Source organism: Aythya ferina (assembly GCF_964211825.1).
Source record: "Aythya ferina genome assembly, chromosome: 2".
Taxonomy (NCBI): Eukaryota; Metazoa; Chordata; class Aves; order Anseriformes; family Anatidae; genus Aythya; species Aythya ferina.
In genome coordinates, this window is record NC_140297.1 from 93,637,664 (window position 1) to 93,657,516 (window position 19,853).

A 19,853-nucleotide genomic window follows, 5' to 3' on the forward strand; every position below is an offset into this window, starting at 1 on the left:
AAAATATACATTCACATGCATGGAAGCCAGAGAACAGAATATACTGGAAGAGTCAGTCTAGGTATCATCTGACAATGCAGAAAGGAAACACTAGAAACACACATGACATTTGATATTAAAAGGTGAAACTTTATTATTATTTTTTAATCTAAGTTTACTTTGTCTGCAATGTTTTTTTCATTATAAAACCAAGCCCACTAAAAAGACAAGTCTAAGAAAAATATAACTGGCTTGTATATCAACAGGAGTTTAGACTACTTTGATATTGTGATAGTTCAGATCCACTTAAAATACTTACCGTATGTAATCTTTCCTTTCTCTTCTTCATCTACAGCTCTAAAAAGATGTGTAACATTAATCTGTGACACACCCATGGCAGTCTTCAGAATATGAGCTAAGTCTTCTTCTGTTATAGTTCCATTTTTTGACTGGTATAGCTGTAAAACATGACAGCAAGACAAATCATTCCGAAGCTGAATACTAACTCCTATGAACAGCCCCACATTAATAAGTTATACAAAATTAAAGTTTGGCTTGAGAAAATCTAGTCACTCTCAGACTGATGATGGTCTACTAAGGATTACTGAGTAGTCTGGGTAGAAGATAGAAGATTATTAGTTCACCTGTGTACACTTACACAGTAAAGCTTGCTATATCCAGAAAGACTCCGTGCGTTTACATGCCTGAACACTGGAATTTCAGTGATGCTGTTAAACTGTCTTATCTCTGAAACAACATGTTTTGCAGATATGTAACTACGAATAAGTATTAGTCTATTTAGCTAGATGTCCAAACTCCCAGAGAGCCTGTGGAATCAGGACATACATTTAGGTTGGCCTAAGCAGAAACAATTTCCCACTTGGTCAGATATAAAACTCAAGATTGGCTAGACCAATGTCCATCTGATTGGACAGCCAGCTTGCTTATAGATTCCTGCATCTAAATTATTAGATAGAAGATGTATTAATCCGAAGAATCCCACTCTAAACAGTGATGAACCTATAATTTTCTACAAATACTTCCTCAATTTTCTAGAAAACTGTAATTTGCTTCTTTTCAAGTCCTGAAGAAAAGAATTTGCTCATAGACAAAAACTTAGCTTTACTGATAGATAATAGATAACTAAAAATAATCGTTCATATACTCATTCTATCTTTGTATATGTGCAGTGCTTTCCCCTGGCAAAAGAACTTGAGTATTTCATAACATCTGTAACAAACTTCATTACATTTTCTAAAATAACTAATTTTTCCAGTTCAATAGAAACTGAAACAAAAAGAGTTTTTGAAATATCATTGTCTAATTCTAATGCATGACATGGCTACAAATATTTTCATATTTTTAAAAACAAGCTACTTTGGAAACTTTCTTTTAGTTTCTCTACAGCATTAAGATGGGAACTGATGAGGATGAACAAAACAGACACATAAGGAAGTGATTTTCACAGAAGCAGAAGTTACTGTCACAGACAACACACCTCGATGGAATAAAAAAAGTCAGTGGAATGCAAAACTAAAATTCTATGGAAAGAATTCAATTTATGCTCAGTTCAGGACTCCTGAATTTTGTTCCCTAGCACCCAACTTGCATGCTGTTTCACAAGTAGGGGCAATAAACAAGACACTTGTTTATTAAAACCTGCTATATTCTCACAGATCAAATACTCAGAAGGTGATACTTGGTGGTAACGCTCACAAGCATCACGTTGGCAAGATTTGCCACAGCCTTTCACTTCCTTAGTGATTAGAAAAGGAGGCCGCCTAGCACATACACTGGAGTGCTGCTTCTGGAACCGGTTGACATAATCCCCACTTCTGCTTCTAATTACCCACCACTTTAGATCTCTGGTGGCTCAGTAAGCCTATTTTTCAAGTTCTTCAGCCATAACTAAACACTCCCACTTCAAAAACTTGTTCAGCTACGTGAAATACTGCACATTATCCCTAAAAACAAATGACATGGTGGTTTGCAAGTAGCAGCACGCGGCAGAGGACAGCAACTATTCAAAGTCATGCATTCATGAGCTAGCTAGATCTTTTGATGACTAACAGTAAGCTGTGTGAATATCTTAATATACATGATCCCAGGAAACCAGGCAGAAATTATTAGAAAAAAATCACTTCACGGTTGTTTTTTTCTCCCTAGAATAGTGGTCAGCAATTTTTCCTCAGCTGAAGACTTTTTTTTTTTTTTAACCTTCTGATCATCACTAGAAGGATAAAGTGAGCTATACCTGCTTCTCCTTGCTGAATGCTTCCTTTTCTTAATAAACGTGTAGAAATTCTGCAGTTAAATTAAAATTATGTATTAATTGCAAAATACAAAGTTCCCTGGTTATGAGCTTCCAAGACTACAGCAGATAGAGAAGAACTTATTTTTTTGAAGAAACGGTTCAATTGACTTGAAGTTATGTGCTTCCAAAAAGAAATCACCTAGTCTGTGGTCTTTTCTTCCTCAAACTGAGGAAGTATGTCGCACATTTTGCATCATGAAAGTGAAATTTCACTGAAATACTGCCCCAAAACCACATTCAAGTCTACTTTAGGATTGTTAATTTTCAGATGAAGACAGAGATAAACACCATGTTATCATTTGTTGCATTACTTTGATCAAATGGAATAAACAAGTGCAGAAATCTCTCTGGCTTTTCCCTCACATGCAAATTAACCCCTCCAACAGCAGCTGATTTTCCACAGAAATTGTAGGGACTAAATATTTTTGTTTCTTCCTCCTCTGTCAGATTTGTTTGACAGTGGCCAAAGGGCGAGAATGATAGATCTGAACACTAAGCATTCACAGGAGCCTCATTTCTTTACCAAATATAGTTGAGAGTCGTACAAATTTGCTGAAGAACCTGAGAACAGCTACGCTCCCATGTAGTACCATACAACTCAAAGTTCTCAAGTCCATGCATTCATCTGCGATGACACCATGAAGTGTTAACATTCTCAGTTTTCCGTAGCACTAAAGACACAAGACTCTATGAGTTCAAGGCAATAGGAAATGATGATGTAAGCTGCAGCACAGCAGTAATATGAAATGAAATAAGCTACAAGTACCAGATTAAGGTGTCAGACAAACCTACTGGAAAGGCTAACTTCAAGCATTGCTGCTGTCAGTTTTCCAAAAGGTGTGTAATAACTACCTATGTTGATACTGCAACAAACCACCGAGTCTAGAACAAGATCAGGAGCACCTATGGGAAGTATAAAATCTGGGCAGAGACTGCAGGACTAAAAAAAAAGACACTGCAAGACTAAGAGGGAAGAATAAATATTTTCAACAAAATAAAGGAGGAAAAAGTCATCTGTGTTAACATGCAGAAATGAAAATTTTGACTTATTTTTTTTTTTTAATTTGACAAAAAAGATTTTGGTGAAATATTTTACAAGCAGCAAGCACAACTCATTCTCCTTCCGTCCACAGTAATCGATACAAAGGAACAGACTTCATGCATGGAAAGATTTTATAAGAACTCCACAGAACAATTTCACTTTGCAATATTCCAAGTTTGTCATGCAAAATGATGCATTTTTTCCTCTCTGAACATGATCTCCTAATCTAACATTTCACTGATGTTATCTTAATGTAATTAAGTATCAAAAAGGCATGTGAAACAAGCTTCTGTTAAATCTAATTGACAATATTAATTATCTCTAAAAACACCCACAAAATTTAAATAAATGATATAAAGGAAGAAAACTCTACTTACCTGAAATGCCAGCTGAATTGTTTCCAGAGTTTTGGATGGCTTACAGACAACTGACAGAGCAATGACAAATTCCCGAACGTCAATGACGCCATCTTCATTCTGTGAAGGAAAACCTCACCTCTGAATACTGCAGTTTGCCTCAGAACATTTAAAATAACTAACAGCTAACAACTAAGATGCAGAATATTCAGAAAGATCACTGCATATGCAAAAAGAAGTCTCACTGAAATGGAATTACATCAGTGAGAGAACTAGGGTTGCAAAAGCTCTGTAGGCCCTTTTCAGAGTCCCAGCCAGAATTCCTAATTCAAAGATTCTTCAAAGACAGTGCTGCTATTGTGAGCCTTTAGTTGCATATGTAAGATTTTTACATTAAATCATCTGACTTAATAGGCTGAAATTAAAATTAGAGAACCAGAGGTCAAACTACTCTGATTTAAGCCCTGAACACATGACATTTTAATCTCCTCTCTGGTCTAGGAGAGAACACTGTGAACATATGCACCTCCTGGTTCAAGGTTCAAATACCATCTCATCAAGACGAAGTTAATGGTCATTTCCCCATCCTGTCTGATTGCCAGAGTATAGAAAAACTGGCGCATTTACTATGTTCCTAGGTCCTTCAAGGTTTGCTTCGGGTATCCTAGAAGAATAATTTATTTACAAGCCAAGTGTTAAGTTTGTAGCTAATGTACACCACATTCAGTTGCGACAAGCAGTAGTAATAGTTTGGCCTGAGCCTACCTTCCTACCTCTTTATATTTTGCATCTAGAAACAAAATGAGTTTTCTGAAACTGATAAGCTTTTTACCTTCTACCTGAATGACTGCTTCATTTAGTTGATGATGGATGTCCTTACATGTAGAAAGGGAAATGCAGTAGGCAAATACTGTGGTATAGCAGGCAAATACTGCAGTGAAGAGCTCAAAAGCACTTAACACTGGCCCAAATCAGACCTCCACGAATTCAACAGGAGGCAAATCAGGCTAGAGCAGAGCTTATCACAAGTAGTACAATTTGTAAACATGATATTGTTTCTTACCTCGTCAAAAAGGGCAAACATACTTTCTAACGTGTGGGAAACTGGAAATTCCAAATATGCTGAAAATTCCCTAAGAGCAACCTTCTGTTCTTTCATTTTCATGGCACTTGTAGCATATTTATCAAGATCATCTTCAAGTGTTTCTGGTTTCAGCCTAGAAAGCACATTATTTTTGCACATTTTAAAAATAAACCTAGTTTTAAAAGACAAGTATCAATACAGTGAATGAAGCGATGAGTAATAATACTGTAAAATACAACAAAATACAGAATCAGTGTTATGAAACTGCTTTATTACAAAAATAAGTACAGGATTCCTACCATTTTAAGGCTCCCTTTAGTTCCTGACATATGTTAGAAATTACTGGTAAGCTTCAGGAACCCTGGTCATAAACCTGTGTCCTCTATCTCGGTTATAAGACAGATGTATAAGCAGTCCAACATGTACAAGAAACATGAACCTAGAACTAGCCAGTAAGAAATACCAGGCATGGAGAGCTAGGCAGGATTTAGGTCACCTGAACACAGCTGTGTTGCAGGACAGTAACATAAACCAATTACGATTCCAAATTTACTAATATCACTGAACAGGAAAGACCTGATGCATCTCATCTAAAAGAAATCGGGGATTACATAATAGCGATTATACTGCTAATCCTGCTTGTCAGTTCTTATTTTTCACATTCGGTCTGTAGTTAGACACCATGATAAGGCTACCCATCAAACAAGGCTACAGCTGTTAATACAGCTACAAAAATTACCTCGTTCCTTCTGATTGCAAAACCAGAAGGATGATGGAACGGGTTTATACTAATGCAGCTATCTGCTGCATGGTGGTTTTTTTCTGCTAAGTCAAGCTTCCTGTTTTTGTTTTGTAAAAATAAATTTTGCTATGAATATAAGTGGTGCTGCAGGTATGTGGGGTAAAGTGAACACTCTCCCTAGTAAAACAAATAAAATCTTGACCAGTAGATTTATTCTGAACTGGTTTAGGGTAATGTTAGGCACCCAAATTTTTCAGTCTGAAGACAAAAGGAGCCAGTAACATCTTCTACAGTATTCTTCTGCAGTTATCTGTTTTGCCATTTGCTGGTGCAGACAAGGGCAAGCAGTTATTTACAAAACCCACAAGCTCACAACAGAATTGCCTCCAGACTGCAGCTGGACCTCCTCAGCAGCTTTCTCTCAGTGAGGAGACTTTAATCAAATATTTAATTAATAACAACATACTCAAAAGCTTAAAAAAAAAAAAAAAAAAAAAAAAAAAAAAAAAAAAAAAAAAGAAAAAAGAAAGCATTCCTGGTAGGAAGATTATCCTATACTTAAGCTCCAGACCTCGATTGCTAGCTGAAATGACTGAACAACCCTTCCCAAAAGTTGCTCTTAAATAAAAACACAATTACAATGCTCTCTGCCATTAGCTAGCTTAACCTGCCAAAAAAGGACTAAACAACTCCAAGCACTGTATTTCTGAAGTATAAGACCCAAGTATGTACAAGTTCTTTCAGAGACCGCATACCCTACAGAACATTCATATGTTCGCCCTCCTGGCAGGAAAGCACCTGCCATAAGTTTCAGTCCTAGGAAGTATAAAAAGAGCAGTGAAACACTCCCCTGCAACATTTGTTTTCCATGATGTAGTAAAAAAAAAGGAGCAGGCACAAAGGAATCCATGGAAGGCTTGAGATGCACACAGCACTCAGCTTCTAACATGCAGCATTACATGTAAAACCAGTCCACGGATGATAGATCCTCCCTGTAGGAGCTGAAATGGATTTTAACCGTAGGATGAGGCCAGCTGGCATCTGAATACTCCCTTGAGATAAGCCAGCACTGACACAGAATATGCAATCTAGCATCTGTCTCTAAACCAGAGAGATTTGATTTGGAATACAGTGACTCAAAATTCACTTTCTAGAACTGAGTAAGCACATGTTTGGTGAGTAGTATTTGAGGCTTGATGGGGTCAAGTCTTCACCAAACATCTAGCTAAATATTCTGAAAAGCTAAAAGTTTGACGGGCAAAAGCTTGTATCAAAAACAGACATAAGTTAACACAAATCTTACAGACATCTTGTGGTTTTGGATTATAAGTATAGAAAAAGATGCAAGACTATCTCAAAACCAGTATGTGGATCAGTGAGTTGACCATTTTGCTTCAGCTTGAGTCTGAATGCACTGTACTTAGCTGGAATCCAAGGGGGGTTCACTTCCCTCTAGCCCCATCAGAATCAGAAAGTAACTGGTGAGTGGATGACCAAGACATACAATGCTGAGGTCTTTTGAAGCCAAGCATTCCAAATCCCACAACAGGCTGCAGTTCAAAACCAATATGAAAAGGTTTGAATGTCTCAATTCCTTTACAATTGTTACTTTTATCCCAGTGGAGGCTATAAAAGCTAGAAGGCCAGTAGTGGCTGCCTCTGCCCATGAAATCACGTTTGTTTGCCTAATGGCTTCAGTGCAGCATCAAGGCTATATGGGACATAACACTGTTTGCTACTGTGGCGTTTTGCTTGATTTTGTAAACCAATCCCTAAAGATGGAAAGGCTATTTTTCAGGATGAACAGCTCTGAACATTTAATCCTTCACAGCAGACTTGATGGGAAAACCAGATCCCTGGTGGTAGGATACTTTCAGCAGAATTACCACTGTTCTTAGTGAGTGAAACGTCTTTCCCTCCTTAAAGCTAGTTGAAAACAAACTCTTTCCTAGCTGCTGTGGCCACACGGCTTCTGGATTGCAATTGGATGCCCCAACTGGAGTACAGGCTGAGCAAATTTTACAGACATGTAAATGGTAATGAATCCTGTAGATACATCATAGGAACAGAAACAGTTCTGCAGTGTAGCAAACCAAGATATAACTTGACTTCAAAGAAAACAGAGGAAAAGCAAGTCTGGATTTGCCTTATAGAAGTCTTGCATTTAAAAGTGGGTGTTACCTAGAAGGTATGTTCTTGCTCAAAAGCAAGTATTAAAGACTGGAAGCAAAATCCATTTGATAAAATTCACTGTTTGAGTTATTCAGGGATATGACTAGATGATCTTAATGCCATGCTGGCCTCAAAGCCTTTCAATAAGCAGCAAATGACTGCATTTCCATCAATCATGCATTAGAGGTGAAATCACATTACAAGCTTCATCCAATTGTGCCAGAAAAATACCATGGTAATAGCCTTCTTTGCTGGCATGTACACAAATCAAGACAGGATGATAGTTCACCAATGTGCAATTGCTCAAACCAGACAAAACTTTCGGGTTGTGGGGAACCTCACTTACAAATATACATAAATCATTTTAGAGGCGAAAGCAAAGATATCAAGAACTGTAATTTAAAAACACAGCTTTAAATTCAGCAGACAGAAGCCAGTGAATGTTACAAGGAGATTAAACTGAATCCTGGGATTATCAACTGCATCATAAGAACGAGGCTTTTTTTTTTTTTTTTTTAGTATGTTGGAGGAGTGTTGTGTGTTTTGTGTGCATGTGTTGTACATTCAGAGGTTTTGGAAAAATGAAGCAAGAATCTATCTGGTTCATCTACCTCTAGAAGTCTCTATCATCCTACTGGAAATGCTGTTCTACATTCCTTTTTCTCTAATGCATCCTCGCCTCCTTTTTATTTCCAGTTATGTACAGAAGCTGGAAGATGAAGGAAAAAAAGTGAAATAAAATAAAGTATGGAATTGAAACATTAAAACTATGCTCCATACTTTCAGGTAAGGAGACACAAAAGGAAAAGGGTGTTTACATATTAAAGTAGTTAATAGGCTGAAAATGTAAGTTTAGTTTGTGGTTGTTTAATAGGATGAGAAGAGAAACACAGAAGAAAACCTAAAAACAGCAATAAGTTCTATGTGGTTTATGTGTGTTTCCCCCCCCCCCCCCCCCCCCCCCCCCCCAATGTTTCCTGAAGCTTTTTGGGGAGGTAGAGCCAGAGGGAACTGATGTCATAAGAGGAGAGAAGAGATGAGACATACTGCTTAAAAGAAACTACAGTTTCATTAGAAAGTACATCTAGCAGTAACCCACTCAAAAGACCAACCACTTTGTGCTTCCTGGGAAACAATGACCTCTCTGCCCTCTCTATTACAACACTACCCAGTCACAAGACTGTGCTATGCCAGCACTGTTCTCCTTCATAGATGGCATGGAGAAAGGGTAATTGACCCTTAGCTGTATCAAATGTTACAAGCCCCACAGTATTCCTGACCCTCCCTGGGAGGGGTCTTCCACTTTTGTACAGGAATGAACTCTATACACTGCTCACTTGTTAGATTGAAAAAAAAATTATATAAATTTTACAACTTATTCCACACATTTGGGTCTAGGGGTATTGCTTGCAAGTAGAAAAAATCCTGTATTTCTCGGTGCACAGGCAAACGCCTTTCAAAATGTGTTTCCACTCTCATCTTAAGGGCAGAAAAGAATGCAAGCCCTTGTTTATGCATAAAACAGCTTCCCCAGTCGGGGGGAAAGGCTTAAAGCCCTTGCAAGTATGCAGTAAACAATAATTATATAGTTTTCCTGTTCAGATGACCAGAAAAAGGTTATCCACCCTTTTCTGCAAAAGAGAAGGCTTGATTCCCCAATGCATGAAGAGAAAACAAAACAAAACAACAACAACAAAAAAAGAAGAAATAATTTTAAAGGCATCTAGGGCTGCTCTTTTTTCCCTGATGGTTTAAGTAATTGTCTTGACATCTGAAGTTGGCTTTGAGACATTTGATTCTAATACAGTATTGGTTTAACCTTTATATTAGTTTCCCTGACTACAGTATGCCTACATTCCATATGTACTCATAAATGTAATGTTGTTATATGAAGAAAAACCATACATAGATATATAATAAAGATGCACCTTATGTATAAATATTGTATATGCTCACCCAAGGCTTCTCACAAGCTTTGCAAATTCTAAAAGACACGTGTCTGAAGGCAGACGAAGTTGTCCTTCAGCCAAGGCTAGCTGACAGTCTTCAAATGTATAGTCTGTCACTGAAACTCCCAATGCCCTTGAATAAACCAGAGAAACACAGGAAGCAAATTAACCTATGAAAACTGAGCAGAATGTTCATTATTTTGTTTTGTACTGCATGAAACCCTGCAACAACTCTTCTCCTCTCTGAAGAAATAAGGGAATCCCATAAGGGAAAGTTCATATACAAAGAATGAAATATTGTACACTATGAACCCACTACAAAACATATATCCTTAATTCATAAGTACATGAAAATGTAAAAGAACAAGGCAAAAGTCTTTAATACTTTCAGAGAAGTAACAAAAATAGTTTCCAAGTTATTCATCCATAATTACATATTTTTCAAGTTTTAATGTGAAATTTTTATACTGTTATTACATTGACATTAATAAATCAATCATCACCTGAACAGAACTGTTACCTTCAGATATTAAAATTATACAACAGGCAATATTTTTAAGAGTACTCCATAAAGAATGGATAGAACTTAAAAGAACAAGTAAACTCTAAGCAAACATGACATATTTAAATATATGCAATAGATGGAAGAAAAAAAAAATACTCCCAAGTGTTCGTGCACCAAACAATTAAGTATTCATTTTTTTTTTCAAACTTGATGCTGTGTGGTACAAACTGCAACAAAGATAGCTCACAAGGAAATCTTGATAAAGCAGTTACATTATATTTGCTGCACTAAAGTTTAGAGAAAGACTGTTTTTTAAGAAGCCTTGAAGAATTCAGTGTACAAATGTAAAAAGCAATTTAGAAAGCAAACAGCTTCATACAAGTTACTCATCTGCCATATTTTCCATTATACTCGATTTTACTTGTAGTAATATAGAACATCATTTCTACTGTGCAGCCTTTTCTAGTTTGATAAAGTCCTCACAGGATTTCCTAACTTTCATTCCTTTCATCTGGAGGTTTTTCTACCTCAGTAGTAATCACCTTTTTTGTCTATTAAATTAACTTACATCAATAGCAAGACTTAAAAAATCCTGAGACATATCACAGTCATTTTGGCTGTGATGAAGATTCTGCATCCAATGCTGCACTTATTGTAGCCATTTTGATCTGTAATTGTAGTTTCATATAATAACCAATTAGTTTCTGTTAAGTAGCTTCTTCCTAAGAACCTCTTAAAAGGCCTTTGAATGCCAGCGTGAGGTCCACGAGCCAGATCTTTTATCCACTGATTAACTTCAGCAATTCTAATACAGTAGTGAGATATGCACTTAATAATAAAGCTACTGATCGGGGTTTCTCTCTTCTAAGGATAAGAAAGTAAATACTCATGAAAAAATATCACTGATAGTCAAGCTCAAAAGTACTAAATGTGTTAGATATTATTTATAAGCTACTTATGAATAAACAGGACATACACTGTCGTGTTTCTGGATGAATGGCCTCACCCTTGCACAAAAAGAACCAAAAACAAACAACAAATAGGAAGGGAACAAAAAGAAGCAGCCAACTAAATCAAAAAGATGTATAGATGTATAAAAAGGTGTATAGAAGAGGCACTAGTATTACACAACATGAAATTAATTTTCTTTGGAAGAAGAAAGAAGGAGTGCTTATCGTGCCAGTTTAGATTACTTCCTATTCCCTACTTTCGTACTGTGTGTGCTCTAGATCATCTTGTTAAAAACTTCCCTGTCAAAGATCAGGCAGGGAAACAGATGAATTCCAGGGCTGAAAGAATACAATATAACCCACAAGGAGTACTACCCAGAGTGGCTTACCTAAAGGAATGTGGTAATCACTAAGGTCACGTCCAGTCAGGCACATTACACAAAATTTAATTAGATCTTAAAGGCAACAGTAGGTGTAGCACGCAACAGAAATATGGGAACTTATAGAAGAAGTGTGGGGAAAAGACACAGAAAAAGAGAAGCTAGTTAAAAATAAGCTAAAAGAAGAAATTGAAAGGGTAAACGTTCATTTGTGGTACAGAATGAGACATCATATTAGGGAATCAGGATAAAAAAAAATATAAAAAAAAGTTGTTAGCACAAAAAAAGTCCAATATGACTAAGCAACAGATTAAAGGTGGCAATTGGAAGGATTTTTTTTTTTAAGAAAATTTCAAGGAAAACAGAAGATGACAGACAAGTTAAAACATAATCATAAGCTGGCAAGCCAAAGCAAGAAACAATAAATTGTAAAAATAAATAAATGTTGGAAGCTTTTCAAATACCTCAAAAGGAAGATGACTAAGAAAGATCAGGCTATTCAAACTCCATGCTAGGTAAAGGCCTGCCATACTGGCATCCCAAGAGCAATGCCAGATTTAAATACCAACCCCTACATAATGGTCCCTAGACGAAGCCTTTTGAAAGAGGAACAAAAATCTTATGATAAAACAAATTATAAAAAAAAAAAACAAACCAACTATGACCTGCTCTTTTAATAAATAGCTGTGTACCCCCCTTACATAAGGGGCAGCATTTCAACCAGACTCAGTGCAATCGGTACAGGAAAATTGCTACTGCAGCTAACGCCTGCATCGTCAACACAGACACAAGCAGGCTTGAGAAGGACAAAGCACCTTCTCTTGCTCATCTGTTGGCAGTTTTCCAGCCTTCGTACCTCCAGAAAAAGCAAAACGAAACAAAATCGTATGTTTATATATACATCCAGACTTTTAGAATTACAAAAAATCAGAAGCAAGGAAGATGAAGAAGCAACTTTTGTTCAGAGTTAAGTTCAGTTGTACGATCAGCCAAGGCCAGATAAAATTAAGAGTTCAAGGGGCTCCTGAGTTCAGAAGATAAATCACAAGCCATATAGGGCTAACACTTTAATACGAGAAGACCTTGATTTCAGCTCAGAACACTGAAAAAGCTGAAGCTGGGGAATATCCAGAGTTCATTACTTCTGCTACAACTTGCAATTTTTCCAGTTTCTTAGAATAAAGACAGGCATACTAGCATTCAATGTAAAAACCTTGATGCAACTTTAACTCACAGGATTTTCTACAGAACTATTTCAACTTGTCTCCATCAAGCTCTCTCTACTTCAATTCAACTTCTAGGAAAAGAAAGGTTATTTCAATTTGAGATGCAGATTGCAAGTGCACCATGTTTTTTTATAAACTAGGAATGTAGCAGCTTTTCCCATGCCTTCACCTGGAAGCATTTTTCTTCCCCCCTCTTTTCTTCATACTACCTCTACTTCCCCAGTTCGTTAACCTGAGCTTGCTCTCTTCAATGTTCAGCTAATTTTATGTGGCCAGATATGCATGTCTACTTGACATACCTTAAGACTTTTTTCACCCTTGCCTTCCTTGAAATGCTGGGCATTTACCTTTCATATCACCACCCAACATGGAATTCCAAAGCCAGCAAGTCAGTTCAAGCAAAACAAAAATACAAAAGTCTTCTTGCAAACCCAGTCTGTTGCAGGGGATGAATTCAAGTGTGTATCAGTGGTTGTTTGTGTTTCATCAGTGTTCTATTTCTAAAACAGCAGCAGCTTTCCTATGCTTTACTATTTGAAATAACCACAGGTAAACAACGAATACATGGAACTATTCTTAACTCCATTAAAAAGTCATTGCTGAAAATGCAACCTCAATAGCACACAATTCAGCTACATTAGCTTTCATATGATTCAACCATACCTTCCTCCCCAGAGGACTTTCACACCCACAGCAGCGAAAGTATTGGATTGTTATATAAAGATGTTTAAAAAAAAAAAAAAAAAAAAGCAACCCCTACAGTTCCTGCCTCCCTGCCTTCCTCACCGAGGAAGGCGAGTGCTATATAGTTTTGTATGCACTACGGAAGATGACAAACTGCTTTGCCAGTAGGCAAAAACACTGACTTGATTTAACACATTTCTTTGATAGTAAAATTAAATCATCCATCTGTTTTTATTGCATATTACAACATACTTACTCTGCCATTACACGTCTGACGTTATTGGCGTATAACACTGGATTCCTTCTTTCTTCTTCTGACGGAATATACACAGGTAGAAACTGCATACAGAAAACTGAATTATACCAAGAACATTTAACGTTTTAAGCAACTTGTATTGCAGTACCGTGGTGAAAGATTTATACAGTGCATCTTTAAAAAAAGCACAACTCAAATGCTTAAAATTCATCACACTTCCAGAAATTCATTTCTTACCTCATGGAACCCAAAGATTTTTATCTTCTTTTCATTAAGTGGGAACAGGAAGTTTTAAATCATTTGGAAGTATTAGCATTTTCTTCCATGAGCCCCTGACATTGAAATTATACTTCTTTTTTGTTCAGCTCTTCAGAGATAACCAAGAAAACCATCTGCTACATGAGCTTTGTTGAAAATTAGCTTAAATATTGAGAATTAAAGTTCTCAGAACATTAGATATTTACTGTTCCCACCTCGTATTTTGTAATCATTCAATTTGCACATTAAGCAGTCAAGCATTTTCATCCTTCTGTTGTCGGAAATTTTTCAAAAATTTCTCCTTCAAATTGGGCACCGGGTATTAGTACTCAATTAACAGAAAACCTCTAAATGCATGCAGAAGTGACCACACAATTAAACCAGAGCTGCTGGAGACCTGTGATAGAAGAGGCAGCTTTCAGAATGAGATGGCCTACGTTCAAAGATGTTTGAGCTTTTACCTATGACTAAGTATTTATTAAACTATGATGTAGGCACCAAGATCATTCCCAGTTTCACCTACAAAAACCCTCAGAACATCTCATTTCCACTAACTCACTCTTCAGATATAACGAGTAAGAAGGAATCACTGACTCCTCCCCACCCCATGTCAGTACAAGACATACAATTCCTTTGGTAGTGTAATGACATGAGAAAATTTATACACTAACTGACCAAAATGTTTATAGTTCTGTGGAAAGCTTCGGAAGAAGAAAACAACTGTCATAAGCTTAGTTATATTTAACATAGTTACCTATGGGTAGTACAAAACTGGAATTATGATCCAGGAATTTCATACTGGTCTTTAAAAAGAAAGTAAGAATTGGAAAATAAACATCTATTTTTATCATTTAAGCAAAGAATTCTTAATAACTGAAGTTAGCAGCATTTTCAGTATCACATAATGGTATGGTCAGCAGAACCCAAAATGCTGGGTCATCTAAAATCATTAGAAGTTTGTTTCTTAGAAGTGTTCAAAGATTGAAAAAAAAAATTTACTTTGAGTTTTCCTAGTTTCCCTATACTCAGCACTGTAACTGAAAACACACTATTCTTCTCTTCTAGGTGCACAAGTAATTATGTTGGTCCAGCAAGATATAACATATAAAAGGACAAAGAACATGAAGCTAACAGAGACAGAAAGATTGTTCCTTCAAATTGCAAGCCCAATTATATTTCTTTTACTTGAGTTGCAAATTGCTATCAAGTAATTCATCCAAATGCAGGACAAGTTTGAATATGAGGCAATTTCAGAGGTGTTCTATGTACCTGTGCCTAACGAGATGGAAACAGCACCGTCATTCTGGCATCACGAGCAAAACCAACAGAACTCTCAGCTACTGTGAGGTGATGGATGTTTGAACACTGATGCTGACAGGCCAGCAAAACAAACTGGCACGAGCCAAAGCAAGCTGCACGTGCTGATGATCACACACCCTTTTTTTCTTTAAGAGCTTGATTGCACACTTGGAATCATTCTGGTATGCAAAAGATGGACAGCCCAATCTTTATAGCAACCTATCATAAAACCTACGCTGATGTTTGCTTTTCAATATACATGCTGGATGACATGTATGGTACACCACGACATTCATTTGATACATAGAAAACCAGACCAGAAAACCTCTGATTCTGATTGCTTGGCAGTTAGACCTTACCAGCTATTATCTAATCAAAACCATACTAATACTGTACTGTCTGGCTGTACACCTCCCTGAATAACTGGATCTTCAGCTCTTACTCTGTTATCAACGTTGGTATTTATTTACCAGTATCCCTGTGTTGATGGAACAAGGCAGGAGTAAAAGCCAACTAACTTTGTAGAGCAGGGAAAAACCACGACTGTGAACACAGAACCACCCTTTCTTCCACTACATTCCTCAATCTGCAGCACTTCCTTTACAAGACCAGATTCAATATGTAGCTCTCAAGCACGCTGCCTCACCCTTGCAAACAGCCTGGCAAAAATCTCTGCTCCTCTACGCTCTGCCAGCTCGTGCTCTAGGACAGGGTATTTCATTTACTTAAAGACGACCAAAGACCATAACTTGTCCTTGTGCAAGATGTCTGTGAGCTACAAAACTCAGCAACTGCTAGCAGCTGCTGCCTCAAAAATCAAGAAAGCTCAGCAGTGTTCACTTGTGTGAAAAGACTCATTTTACTTGCCTAGGGCAGAAAATCATGTTTCCAAGAGAGTAAAAATCCTGCTTGCTCATCAGCTGGTTTGTTTTATACTTGCAAGAGGCAGTAACTCCCCAGCCCTTCTAGCTCATATATACCTTACTAGAAGGCAAAATATGAGTTTTGAGATATTCATCTGAATATAAGTCTTTCACACAAGTAGAGAATACTGACTCATCTTTGCAATGGAATTTCTCAAGCATTAAGAGTACTTGAAAAAAAGTTACAAGACAAACATGGGAAAAACAAAGTATTATAAACAGATATAAAGTGAAAGAATCCAGTTGTTACACACTATATAAGCAGGACAGCAGGAGCCTGGTAGAATACTTTTAAAGTAAAACATATCTCCCCTGTGAAAAAGATCTTATCTGCTGTGGGTTACCAAAACAGAACAGGGAGTAGTTTACTGTAAAAACATTTTCAGATAACTTTATCATCCCTTTTGTAAGCTGGCAGTTCCTATTATCTTATATGCAACTTTTTTTTTGTTGTTAAAGTACATCTACTTTTCTTCTTTTTGACACCACGATCAGACCACTATTTTGTAAATAAGATTTTTTTTAAGCCGTTAATAGCTGAAAACTTTCAGCTGAAGCGATAACACCAATCACAAGTTTCTGCAAGACATACAATTGTTTAGTGGCCAGTATTCTGTGCATTCATTGTTTTCCAAATATTTATTGAAGAAACAAAACACAGAACATTGCAACGATTACTGTGATTAGGATATGTTGTATATAACAATAGCAATAGTTCTTCCTACTAATTTACCCTGCCATCAGATCCATCAGTCAAACATGAATACATTTTCACATTTCCACTTCAATAGCCTTCAGCCTTAAGACCACAATGTTTTCCTCAAAACAATGTTAAGAATATACATGAACTCCAATTTTGTGTTTTCTGATTCCACATTCAGAACATTGCAGAAATTGTAAAAGTTACTGTAAGCGGTTTCTTATTCTTTAAAAGATAGTTCTTATTTTGTACATCAGCATTCACTAAGTTCACTGTGATTGCTAGAATAGCAAATCATAGCATTACAAGATAAGAGCTTTATTCACAATGCTAACTCTATAGTTGGAAATATATCTACTCAATTTAAATAAGAAAGTCATAAGCCAAGTGGGAAACTGTATTTTTTTTTTTTTTTTAGTTTTAGGTTACGTTTTCAGATACAGATATACTTGTCCAAAATAAGTGGTATTTAAACTTTTTTTTAAAAAAAAAAAAACAGTGTAAGCAGAGTTTGATTGCAAACTTTTACTGCAGAATTATGAACAATATGATGTATACTGCTGTATATGATGTTGCTCTGAATACACTTTATTTTACTGACCTCAATTTCCACGGAATTGTGAAACTGACACAATGTAAGCCACAGAATTTCTAACCTAAAAGGGAGAAAAAAAGGAAAAGGATGAAGAAAAAAAATTAAACATAGTGAAACAGTAGTACATTATGCTCTGAAGTCTTCAGGTAGCTTTCCTACTTGCAGGTATATAGGTACAATCATATTCAAATACAAATTTAACAGAAAAGGTCTTTGAGAGTACTTCTACACATTACGTTCTGTAAGGGGGGACAGGAGCATTTTATACTGAATATATATATGTATAATATATACAGCATCTTAAAAGACACCCAGAATTAAAGACAAACAGTAACATACACAGTTACTCATACATACAACAACATGACTGATGTACATGTATGCAGAGAACATAAAGAAACTGCAAGTCTGTTTCAGGAAAATGCTGTATTCAACAAAGTTGACAAGATTAATTAAAACCACTATGATTATATCTTTACCTTTGTTTAGAATCAAATTATACTTCAGAAATCTGTTAATGAAATGCAGTACATGTGTTTCAGTAGTCTAAGACACAAGATATTGCTTTCTAAGGTTGAGTGGACTCCAGTAGTGTTCAAACTGAGGATAGGAATTAGTAAACCTAAGTTAGGGAGCAGCATTAGTAGGCACACTTTATACTGTATTTGGGTACATACAGCAGCCAATTATTATGTTAGAAGTGCAGATAAAAATCCTCTTAGGCAGATAAAGTGCACTTACTAGAAGCAGTACTAATTTGTGACACACTCATTCAGGGATGCAGCACGTTTGCCTCCTTTCCAATTTAACTTCCAATACATTAAAACAAAGAAAAGGTACAACCACCACAATAGAACTTATGACTTCACATTTACACCATTAACAGTAAATGTGAAGATCTGATTCTCTACATCCTACTCCAAGAACATTAAAAACAGCTAATAATTTATAAGCACAACTTTCTCACTTACAACTCTATAATCCTCAAAGATACCTAAAAAAATCTGCTCCAACTTTTTACACACTAACCTTAAATTAAAAACATTAATAAATAGTTGATAGAAGCCATATTTAACTCCAAGTCTAAGGTAGAGAAAATTTAAGTTGTATGCTGTTGTCCAAGGCTTTAAGGTGCAGTCAAGTTAATCTGAGCTGAATAGCAAACTAGTAAAAACATTGCTTTCTGAAAGTGTTCAGTTTCCATGAAACACGTTTTCAATCTATTTTATGGGCTGCATCAACTTTGAATACCCTGCCAATCTTCTGTAAACAGAATACGCCTGGATACAGCAACGTTTTCAAATTATGTTCTGGCTGACACCAAAATAAAATGACATAAGACAACAGATGTTTGAGAAAGTGAATGTAGCAGCCTTAACAGTATTTTCTGCTAAGACATCAGAAATACCTGTTAGGCCACTCAGGAGAATTAAACCTAATTAAGTAAAACAGTAATTTAAATGCCCCAAGTGAATTTGCATAACATTACATGCTACTTCAGAATTTGATTCAGCTTTCATTTGACTTAAGTTTGTTCGCAGGGGTCAACAGTTCTGAATGAGAGTATTGTGTTATACACATTTAAGTGCTTTGAGGTAACCCATCTACAAGTTCCTCCCCAACTCCTATATGTTCCTGACTCCTCTGACAGGAGCTGGAAGTTTTTAAAGCTGCAAGTTTCAATTAAAAGTTTAAAATGTGATCAGTGATTTTCTCAAGTCTCCAAATTTGTGTCTTTAATTAGATCTGGCTCTTAGTCCAACTAAAGGTGAAAAAAATGCTAAATTACTTGAATCCTGGCTTATCACAATGGTTTCTTCATTCCTACTAAAATACATGATCTCAGGTGGGACATTCAAAACAGCAGTTACCAAGGAAGAGGCAAACCATTAACCATGGAATCCAACTACCCTTCATTTAGGATTGAAAATTTCTGGTTTTGATCTTCATTTAAACATTTTAGAACTTCTAAACTGACTCCAATGTTGAAACAGCATAGGAAAAAAAATTAAATGAACCCAAACTCCTCCATTTTGAATTTTACATGACATTAATTTGCTAAGGAACCTCTAGAATAACATAGTGTTTTAAAATGAGTCAAAGTTACAATCAGGCAAGACAATGGAAACGATATTTTCAGATTTCCTAGGTGGGATGACTGTCTCCATGGGACTAGACCAATTTCAAACAGTAGCCATACAGACTTCATACAGACACTCCAAATCAACTTGCAGGCAATAAAATATGTAGAGCAGAAGCATCTCGTTTTACTTCAGGCTCAGAGGAAGAAGAAAAGAAATAAAATTCATCCAGCAAGCCATCAAAACCATAGTATCAGAAATACACTGTTTATAACTGGATTCCTCTAACTGAACATTATCATAGTTAGGGAATAATGCATAAAAGACTAAAACCCACAGCACAATGCAATAGCCAGCA

General features: G+C 36.3%; 1 protein-coding gene across 4 annotated transcripts in view; it reads right to left on the reverse strand.

The window, feature by feature from the left end:
- The window catches only part of LPCAT1 (lysophosphatidylcholine acyltransferase 1), a 47,161-nt gene that overhangs the window by 4,429 nt on the left and 22,879 nt on the right, over nt 1-19,853 (reverse strand). For all 4 annotated transcript variants that reach the window (XM_084509320.1, XM_084509322.1, XM_084509321.1 and 1 more), the window contains exons 8-13: nt 17,421-17,475; nt 13,640-13,722; nt 9,646-9,771; nt 4,755-4,908; nt 3,713-3,811; nt 299-437 (exon numbers count right to left, since the gene is read on the reverse strand). In XM_084509320.1, coding sequence (XP_084365446.1) covers nt 299-437; nt 3,713-3,811; nt 4,755-4,908; nt 9,646-9,771; nt 13,640-13,722; nt 17,421-17,475 — 656 coding nt within the window. The remainder of the gene's footprint in view (nt 1-298; nt 438-3,712; nt 3,812-4,754; nt 4,909-9,645; nt 9,772-13,639; nt 13,723-17,420; nt 17,476-19,853) is intronic.